The sequence below is a fragment of the Lupinus angustifolius genome, chromosome LG13, assembly GCF_001865875.1.
Source record: "Lupinus angustifolius cultivar Tanjil chromosome LG13, LupAngTanjil_v1.0, whole genome shotgun sequence".
In the NCBI taxonomy this organism is placed as follows: domain Eukaryota; kingdom Viridiplantae; phylum Streptophyta; class Magnoliopsida; order Fabales; family Fabaceae; genus Lupinus; species Lupinus angustifolius.
This window is the reverse complement of record NC_032021.1, coordinates 16,385,915-16,396,989: the sequence shown is the minus strand read 5'-3', so window position 1 is coordinate 16,396,989 and position 11,075 is coordinate 16,385,915. Positions and strand designations below refer to the sequence as shown.

At 32.9% G+C, this 11,075-nt stretch overlaps 1 protein-coding gene across 1 annotated transcript; it reads left to right on the top strand.

The window, feature by feature from the left end:
• Positions 5,715-8,887, top strand: LOC109363405 (probable WRKY transcription factor 49). Its single transcript, XM_019609657.1, has 3 exons — positions 5,715-6,132; positions 6,463-6,606; positions 8,290-8,887. Exons 1-3 carry the CDS (start codon positions 5,822-5,824, stop codon positions 8,783-8,785), a joined length of 951 nt encoding a protein of 316 aa, XP_019465202.1. The 5' UTR covers positions 5,715-5,821; the 3' UTR covers positions 8,786-8,887.

Sequence of the window (11,075 nt, the reverse complement as noted above, 5' to 3'; positions counted from 1 at the left end):
AAATTCACCCACCACAATATGGCTACGAGTGCCAATTCTCGCAATTCCCACAATATGGCTACCTGTGCTAATTCTTTTTCCTCAATACTGACTACTAGTGTCAGTTCTTGAAATGCCCACAATATGGCTACCCAAGCCAATTCTTTTCCCTTAATAATGACTACTAGTGTTAGTTCTCGAAATTCCCACAATTTGGTTGCATGTGCTAATTCTTAGTATCACAGAAAGAAATGGGAGAAGTTTGCCGAAAATGAATCGGCAAAAAATATGAGGGAGAAAGCAAAAGTTGAATGAAAGCGCATTCAACTTGGGGCAAAAAAATATGAAGGGGTGAGACTTTTATTTATAACATGAGATTTTTTCCAAGTTCCTCATCTCTCCAATGTGGGACTTGAGAGTTATTTTTTCAAAACTCTTATATGTGGGACTTGGGAGTTTTTAGATTTCACAGCCAAAAGTTCATACTAGTGGCTTCCAACAAACCAAGTTCCGACAAGCAAACAAATTTTTAATACCTGGAGCCCTTCCTCTTTTGACTTACACACTTGCTTCCACCTTACCCAATGAATGTCGTTTATCTCATATCCCCTCCCCCAAAGGAAGCGTCTTTGAATTTTTTAAATCTCAATAATAACAGAAATTGGGACTTTAAAAAAAGGAAAAAAATACTAAATAGGTAAAGAGCATAATACCGATTTAAGGAGAGTTACCCAACCACCAAAGGATAAGAGCTTATGTTTTCAGAGAGAGAGAGCTTATTTTTGAAGGAGCCAACGATATGAGACCAGGTGGAGAGCCTTTTAGGATTAACACCAATAAGAATCCACAAAAACTTAAAAGGGATATACCCAACAACACAATTTAAGGTTTCAACTGCCTTCATAACAAAGTTGCGGTTTGACTTAAGACCCATGAAACTACTTTTGTGGAAATTTATTTTCAATCTAGAAGACAATTCCAAACATTTCAGAATAATTTTAAGCACCATAATATTATGCTATGAGTTCTTACCTATTAGAATGGTGTCATTCACATATTGCAGGTGAAAGATCACCATATCATCCTTCCCAATCTTATACCTAGTAAAAATATTTTTCGAAACAACTGCTCTCATTATACCGCCAAGTCATTCAACAATAATAAGAAACAGAAAAGGTGTAATTGGGTCCCCTTGCCTCAAGCCTCTAGACATAGAGAATTCTTTAGTAGGACTCCCATTAACTAAAATGGAAACTGAACTTGAGTGAAGTAAATTTTTAATCCACATCCTGTACTTAAGACAAAATCCCAGTCTATAAGAAGGAAATCTCGATTCACTGAGTCATAGGCTTTTTCGAAATCTACTTTGAATATTAAACATTCTCTCTTTTTCTTCTTTCTAGCTTGATCAAAAACTTCATTACCTACCACCACCCCAGCCATGATGAATCTACCTTTGGTGAAGGTTGTCTGACAATCAGAAATAACCAAATGAATCACCTTTTTAAGTTTAGCGGCAAGAAGCTTAGAGATGATCTTTTGGATGCAACTAATGAGGGAAATGAGTCTATATTGATTGAGACTTTATGGTCTATTATTTTTTGGGATGAGAACAATAAACAAAGTGTTTCACCCTATAGATAAATTCCCGAACCTGTAGAAATCTTCCACATCTCGATTAAATCATCCTTAAGACACCCCAAAACTTCTTTAAAAAGGTAAAATTTAATCCATTATGTTGAGGGTTTTTATCACTATCACAACTCCAAATTGTCTCATTAATCTCTTTTACCTCAAACTTAGTAGTGAGAAAGACATTTCCCATTTCAGAAAATTGGCTGAAATCAATTTCATCAAGAGAGGGTCTACACCCATTGTTCACATTAAACTTAGCCTAAAAAGGAGCTAATGTAATTTTTGAATTTGTTCGGGTCTTCAACCCACTCTTCAATTATCAGACCAAAAAATTCTTTGAACCTATGATTCTTCTTTATAGATAAATGAAAGAATTTAGAATTAGAGTCACCTTCACAAATCCATCTCTGCCTAGGATTTCTGCAAAAGAAGGTTGTCCTTTTGTCTCGAAAGGTGCTAAAGTTCAGTAGTAACCAAACGTCTCGAATTAACATCTTCCTTCGAAATAACACCATTGCTACCTTTTGTATCAACATAATTTATAACTCGCACCTCATCTTCAATATTTCTGTCTAAGATTCCAAACTTATCTTTGTTCGAGCTCTTTAAGATCACTTTAAGCTTCTTAAGTTTTTCCTTGAACACAAAAGAGCATCTTCCATTCATCTACCACAGACTGTTCAAATCGATGATAAAAAAATTAGCAATTATTAGTATGGAAACGAGTCGGACCCCAATCAGAATCATCAATTGGTTAATAATATTTTGAGGGCAATAATAGTAGATTGTTATTATATAATTTAACCACTAAAGTGATTAAGTTTTTTAAGCGTGCTATTATATTTTTTTGTTTCCCATATGTATTATCGTACTGGAGACATCATATCCGAGCCAAGAACATTCACAGGTATGTGGAGCTAACTCTCTCATCGGATATTTTTTCATCCATAAGACTCAAGTCCGAGACCTTGCTTAAGCGTGCTATCGTATTTGATTTTTAATATGAATATAAAAAAAATCTGTTTTTGTATATACTATGAAACTAACATATTGGGTTTTCATTGAACATACAAGTATGAAACTCACACTAGCCAAAATCGTGTCCCACTAATAAAGGGTTGACTTTTGAGTTTTCATGTGAAGTCATGAGCAATAGTTGGGTGTCTCCTTAAATGGGTCCCACTAACACTAACCCTTTACCACTATACGACGCCGTGCAGCTGACCTAAACCCACTCTGACAGTCAATACCCTTGTCCCCTTGTGCCTCCTCCTAGGGTCCCCTATGCTTCTTATTTATTTATTATTATTATTTATATAATTTTGTTGATTGTGACTTGTTATGGTTTTTGTTTTGATTCAACAAAGTCAAAGCCATATATGAACAAATATTTCCCTAACTTTGAAGCAATCAAATAGTTGATTGAGAGGAAGGAATTGCATATGATTCTTGTGTGTCTCTAAATATCAAATTGTGTTAGGAATATGATAGCCATTTGAATATTATTATTTATTAGTTTCTTTAATTAGCATAGTGGATAACACTAACTAAGAGAGGCAGATTTTGATTGTCCATTTCTGAGTCTTGGAATCAACAAGATTATTCATTAGAATTATTAGGATTGCTGTTTTATTTTTATTGTTTGATGATTAAAGGGATCTTAGCCCAAAAAAGGAAATTAAACCTTAACAATACCAAGAGTAGAAACTCACATGGGCCATTATATGCTCTATCAGCATGAGGAAAAATATATCTTCTTCTAAATATAATTTTTGTAACTGTTGGGAACACTTACAAGTTGTTAGAGAAAGTAGTTGCAAGTTGAGTTGTTGGAGTGACTAAAGAGATTTCAGTAGATTCAGACTATGGTGCTACAAAATTATGGCACATGCGTTTGTGTCATATTAGTGTGCATGACATGATAGAATTATACAAAAGAAGAGACTGTTTAGGGGAGTCAGCAAATGCAAACTAAATTTGTGCAAGTATTATGTGCTTGAGAAATAGACACAAGTTAGTTTTAAGGCTGGCAAACACAAAAAAATGTGAGAATTGAAGTATGACAGATATTATACTCTAATCATTTTATTCCCATTAATTTGTTATTACTTAGTGTTTTGCTAGTTACATTCTTCAAATTGTTCAACTTGCTATGATTAGCTACACCCAAAATATGCTTTACCCTACATCTACCCATGTATGCATGGCTTGCTAAGCTCAAGAAGCATTTTCCCTGCTTTTAATGTAATGTATCCAAATTCCAGTGAATCAAAAAATAGTTCAAACTCTATCATTTTGGATTTAAGTATTAAGCTATGCCACTTGTCATAGGGAGAGTCACAATTTAGCAAGTAACCTACCATTTTATCTATAGCAGCAAATAATGCAAGCTCACTTATCCTCATAAATATTTGTGCTGAAAAAATGAATCACGGGAGTGAAGGAAAATAATCTTAAAAAATATGTTGGAGGGTATATGAAAAATAATTCTTTAAGGTTGACTTATACATTATTGGTTGAAATGTGGTTGTCAAGTAACTTTGGTCCACTATGATGCATCTATCATATCATAACATGACAAAATCAACATTTAAATGAAAACACAACCTACACGGATCAGTACTATAAAATTTTTAAAAGAAAATGTCAAAGCCTCTTTCTGACCCTCTCCATTATGGCTCAGCAACATATCATTTTTGTATGGACTCAAACCTTTCAATTCCCATAACTAATCTAAAAGTATACCCATATATCAAATTGACCAAGATCTGGTGAAATAGTGAAAAGGAAATTTTAGAGGAAATAAACAATGAAATTTACTCTAGTTTCACATGCTTACATCCCAAAAACAAAGAGTTGTTATTTGTATACAATTTACAACATTGGTATTTAACATTATATATATCATAATTTCTTTATAAAGCATGGATCTATTTATACTCATGTTAAGTTACACTAGTTATAGTCAATCTCAGCCATCTATTTTCTTAAATTCAACGGACCAAATGAGTGAAACTTAAAAATTATTTAAGATTTATTTTTTCTCTCTCATCACTTGTTTCACTTACTCTTATGGTCCGTTGGATTTAAGAAAATGGATAACTGAGATTGAGTGTAACTAGTATAACTTAACTTTAGCGTAAACGGATCCTTCCCCTTTTTTATATATACACATTTCATAAATATCATAAAAATATTAAAATGATGTCCCTACTTGAATGTACTTAAATTTGACTCATTTTTTCTAATAATGGGAGAGAAGACCAAAACATTTTAACCGAATACTCTACTAAGACAAAATGGTTGTAAAAAACATAGAGGAGGTAAGATAAGCGGTTGGTCATATCTAGTATGGATGGTAATTGGAGTCAATCGTTCTCCTAGGGTTTCCTCATCTGGGATCCTAGAGAAGAGGATCAAGTTAACCCTGATAAACAACTTAATATAGTATCTCCATTGCTAAATTAAATATTTAGATTCAATTCACTAAATAATATATCTAGGTTTATACACTTAGGTAGAATACCAAGTGATCTCAGTTCATTTTCTAGGCATTTATAACCCCATATAAGGTGATATATTTCTTAGGTATACTTATCTTAATTAGATTTTAACCCATTTAATAAAGGGTATTTCTATTTTCTGACACTTGCACACTATCACCTCAAGTTTATGTAGTTTTCTTCATTTGATCACAATGGTCCTACTTCATTTTCTACCCATATATTTTCTAATTTGTCACAGCCTAGATACAAGGTAATATATCTTTAGTCTAGGATTACATTTTCTACCCATGTATCTTTAAATTTGGGTCCAATATGTTAAGTTTTTAAGAGTCACTGAAACCATATCGAGATGACAATTATAATAGCATCGATTGTAATTATCCAAGACATCAAAGTTTTCTACATTTCCAAAACTACTAAAGAAATTGTTATTTAAAACAGTTGAAATTTACATGTTACATATGCATTGTAGAAAGGCCCCATCAATTATTATAGTTGTTTGGAATAGGAATCTGCATGGAAGTCAAAGTAGAATACATACAAAACATAACCATTTTAGCCACAACATCTCTTACTTTAAAGTCAAGAGAGTTGGAAGCAACACTTATACGTCACAACCACTTCCTCATCTACTCCACTTTTTCCATTCTCACTAACCTATTATCTTCTTCAACTTCTTCTTTCAACTTCTAAAAATAAATATGGTTGAGTCAACCATGTCAAAGACAATGATGGAAGAAGTAGTAATGGCTGCTACTTGGTCAAATGGGTCAGAAGATCATGATGATGATGATGAACTTGTTAGAGAGCTTTTAGATGATGTGTCTCCACTTCTTATGATGCCACAAGTGTCAAATGAGCACAATATAATTTGTGCATCATCTTCAAGTGATGAACATGCTATTAATAAGTTTCTATCCAACATTTATTCAGGACCTACAATCCTAGATATTGAAAATGCTTTATCAGTGACCAACCATAGAGAGCATTTTCAACATATCTCACCACCTAGGTATGAAATTTAAATTACTTTAACTTTCCAATTTCCTTTACTATATGCATAACACGTAATTTTTATTTGAAATACTTCTTCTATAACCCACATGGACATCTTTGGGGTAAGTTTTGACTTTATTATGCAAAGTATTATACTTTGTGTTATAAAGTTAAAGTTGTCACAAAAGTTATTGTTGGTGAATGTGCATATAACACTTTTTTAATGAGAAAACAATGTATGTATTGACAACTTAAAAAAAATTTATGATGAATGATGTACTAATTATATATAAATATTACATTTTTTATATAACTAGTGTTTAAGTATGTTTCTATTTCATTGCAGTGTTTCGTTATTGGAAAGGAGTTTGGGTAAGATTGAGAATAAATACACCTTGAAAGTCAAGTGCTTTGGCAATGGTCTGGGTGATGATGGCTATAAGTGGAGGAAATATGGCCAGAAATCTATTAAGAATAGTCCAAATCCTAGGTAAATTCATTATTCTATTTAACTTTCCTATATAATTATACACATGCACATACTCATATATAAAAAATGAGATTATTCAATGTTTTAATAAATTTGTTTTCTAAGAATGTGTGCACATGTTTCAACGTACCAATCATATTCTGGATATTTAGCACTTCAGCAATAATAGTACACAATCTTTCTAAAATCTTTTGCTAATAAATAGTATATATATATATATACTCATAGTGTAAGAAATTTTTACATTGTTATTGTACTATTTATCATTTATTTCTAATTATTATTGACTTTTAAATAAAAGTAATATAAATGAATGGTAGATGATGTACTAACTATGTACAAATCTTTAAATAAATATTACACAAAATAGACAAAAGGAACAAGAAATGAGCTCTTTTCATATGCACTTTTCTTGATGCATGTCATGCAAGTCTTATACTAATTTTCGTGTAAACTTTTTAAGATATGTGTCAAAATAAAATATAAAAAATAAGTGAGAAATAGAGGTAGTTTTCTTTAGTATGAGAGAAGTTATCGATTACTAATTATTAATAACAGTACTATATAATATATATTATATCATTTGATAATTTTGTTTCACCATTACCAAAGGTTACTGCCAGTACCTAAAACATTCGAATCAATCAGAAAGTCATAGGATCATAGCTAGCAACATAGGTTTACTAACTATGATTAGTAATTACTAAGTAGCAAGCATTAACTAGTAGGATTTTCATTATTATATGAGTGGACCTAGTTCTTATTATATATCCAACTATAGTATATCGTATAGTTCTTTGATATGTCATAGTGGTAATACATAAAAGGTAAAACCATGAGGAATATTTGAACGTCAATAATCATTAATTTCTAATGGTTTCGATGCCATAGCCATACCTTGAGTTATTTCAATTTAATTTTTAAGATGCCTTATCCTCATTACACAACAAATGCAAGTTTAAGAATAAGGCTAGTTTTATAGATGCAAAAAACAAGCATTATATTCTAAAGAATTGGCTTAGCAGTTAAAGAGGTGTGTTTCATGTCTTAATTTTTCTTATTAAGACCTTGAGCTTAATTAATTCCCCTAAATGAATTTAAGATCATTAGGAAAATGATTTAATCTTAGCTTGACACAAAAATTCGCCTTAAAATATATTTATTGGGACAAAAAAATAAGAGATGGAGATTTAGAGGGGAAAAATGCACAAAAAAACAAATATGTTCTTAATTTTTTTTTCCTTTTATTTTCTTGATATACCAACTTTAATCCTTTGTTAAATTAGTGTAAAATCCACTTTGGTTTGGGCTCAATTAGTCAACCATATGTTAATCTAAATTAGTATATCTAATAATAATAGGCCTCTCTACAACTACATGCAAATTAATCAGCTCAATTTTTTTTATTAGCAAAGAAATTCAACACTATGAATAAAATATATTAGGAGAACAAGTGATATTTCTATCTACGTAGACAATTAAACATTATAATCAAGAAGGGAATACCCACTCCACAAAAGAGAAAGAAAAACCAGAGAGTCGAACATTTAGAATGCTCAAAGAGTGGAGAGAAATTAAATTCATTACTTCATTCAGATGAAAATAAGAGTTCTCAAATTAATCACATATTACAAATTTCATTTGTTTATTACAAATTCTGATTTTGATGCTATGGAAAAACAGGAGCTACTATAGGTGCACCAATCCAAGGTGCAGTGCCAAGAAACAGGTTGAAAGATCCAATGAGGACCCAGACACACTTATCATCACTTATGAAGGGCTCCACCTTCACTTTGCTTACCCATACTTCCACATGGGCCAGCCTCAGCAGCCTTATAATCCACCAATTAAGAAGTTAAAGCCCAACTATTTACATCAAGAAGCCCAAGCCCATGAAGCCCATCATACACAAGAAGCCCATGAATCTCAAGTCAATGCTACTTTTGGACTCACATCATCAACTTTACTAGACTCTCAACAAGATATAGGTCAAGAAACTTTGGGTTCAAAAGGGTTACTTGAAGATATGGTGCCATTCATGGTTAGGAACCCTACAAATGAAGGTCACCCAAAATTTTCTTGTTCCTCATTCCCTTCTCCTCCAATATCTCCTCCTTCTCTTTGGCCTTCAAATTTCCCTAACTCTTCTTATACTATGGGCTTAAATTCTAGCACCTAGGTTTTAAATATGTATAGGTAAAGATTTAGAAAGTCAATAAGGTCCTGGGGTTTGTTAAATTTGTTTTATTTATGTGATTTTCATAATATCATAAGGTTCTTCTGTTTTATTGTCATTTTATTTCTTTTAATTTTTAATAACATAACCACATCAATTAAAAAATTTATATTAATGATAATGTATACATAATTTAAAAAATATTAATTAAATTTATATATTAAGTACGTACATAGTGTTGAGGATGATAATCATCTCACCAAACAGATTTGCCATTAGAATTTGATTTTGCAGTGTTTTCAACAGCTTTCCTTTTTTAGCAATTTTTTGTAAATCTGTTAAATCTGTTTTTAGGTTAGTTTCCATTTATGGCAAGTTTCAGTTTTGTTCATTGTGTTTAAATAGTTTGGTTCTCCATTCTGTATGTAATTCAATTCAAGATCAATATTAACATCCTTCATTCAATTTCATCTTTCAACCGTTTGGCTCTTGGTTCTCATCTTCTTTCTTTTTCATTCCATCTTCTTCTTCTTCTTCATTCACCATGGAAGTGCCTTCTTCACATGGTATCAGAGCACCCTTTTAGGGTGTCTCTGCTGCGCCAAACCATCCTCTTCCTTGTCCTTTCCTTTCACCATCCTCAAAATCTCGTGCTCCTTCAACCTTTTGTATCAAACCTTCACTGTTTCAACTTTTGGTGATTCTTGACCAATGGCATTGGCAAATCAGATAATCAATCCCATTCTTGACCCTATCAGTCCCTATTACCTATCTCCAAATGAAAATCCTGGTGCTGTTCTAGTTTCTGCTCTATTAAATGGTGACAATTACCATCCATGGTCAAGAGCTATGACCATGGCATTGCAAATGAAAAACAAAATGATGTTTGTTGATGGATCTTTACCCAAACCAGAATCACACGATCAGATGTACCCACTGTGGAGTAGATGCAACAGTCTTGTTGTATCTTGGATCACTCATTCCATTCAGCCATCAATTGTGCAAAGTGTTCTATGGATGAACACTGCAAAAGAGATTTGGGATGATTTGAAGGAAAGATATTACCAAGGTGACTTATTCAAGATTTCAGAAATAATTGGAGCAATGCACAACATCAAACAGGGAAATGCAACAATTGATCAGTTTTATACACAATTAAAAGGATTATGGCAGCAGTTGGATGATTACATACCAATTCCTCCCTGTAAGTGTGAAATCAGGTGTCATTGCAACCTTATTCCTACAATCAGAAAGTACAGAGAAAATGAACATGTAATCTGCTTCTTGAGAGGATTAAATGACCAATACTCTGCTGTGAGATCTCAGATCATGGTGATGCAACCTCTACCAGCAATCAACAATGTGTTCTCAATTCTGGTTCAACAAGAAAGGCAATTGCTAATTGAAAATCCATCAATTGCAGCAAGCATCTCAAATTCCTACACTGACTCAAGACAAAGGGGAAGAGGAAGAGGATATAGAGGAACTATGGGTGGAAGATCAACTATGCAAGGAAGATCTGGAGTCCTTGGTAGAGGCAGAGGTCAAAAGATTTGCACCTACTGCCAAAGAAGTGGACATACAATTGACAATTGCTACAAGAAACATGGATTTCCACCAAGCTTTCCTCCTAGCAACTCCAACAGTGTGAATTGCTACTCAGGAAGTGATAATCAAGACAACTCACAAGATGGCACTAGCACAGAATGCAAAGATGATAAAGATCCAGGAATTGCTTTTACTCCATCTCAGCATGATGCACTGAGAAACATAATACAGGAGTCTATGAATCAGTCAATACACAACACAAACCAGATCAGTTTGGCACCTAACTCTGCTCCTAATTTCAATCATGACAACTCAGGTATGAAATACACATCCCATATGCACAAATCAAACAATTGGGTGCTTGACACAGGTGCAACAGACCATGTCTGTTGCAACCTATCTGCATATCAAGGTTACAAAAGAATTAACCCCCTTTCCATCATATTGCCTAATGGCAATCATGTAACTGCAATTTACTCTGGCACTATTATTTTTTCTGACCAATTCTACTTAAATGATGTGCTATATGTTCCTATATTCAACTTTAACTTAATATCTATTTCTAAACTCACCAATTCTCTAGGATGCAAATTGACTTTTTCCACCAATCATTGTCAAATTCAGGACCAAGTCTCCTTGAAGATGATTGGTGTAGTTGAGCTAAGGAAAGGATTGTATTTGCTAAATGAACACAGCAAGACTCATGCTAAACCTCACATGCTAAATGTTTACACTTCATATGATG

What these genes read in the sequence shown, in the direction of transcription:
- LOC109363405 (XM_019609657.1), top strand. Translation starts at nt 5,822, where the DNA reads ATGGTTGAGTCAACCATGTCAAAGACAATGATGGAAGAAGTAGTAATG. An exon ending in CAACATATCTCACCACCTAG is followed by an intron (nt 6,133 to 6,462) that starts GTATGAAATTTA and finishes ATTTCATTGCAG; the next exon opens with TGTTTCGTTATTGGAAAGGA. An exon ending in AAGAATAGTCCAAATCCTAG is followed by an intron (nt 6,607 to 8,289) that starts GTAAATTCATTA and finishes ATGGAAAAACAG; the next exon opens with GAGCTACTATAGGTGCACCA.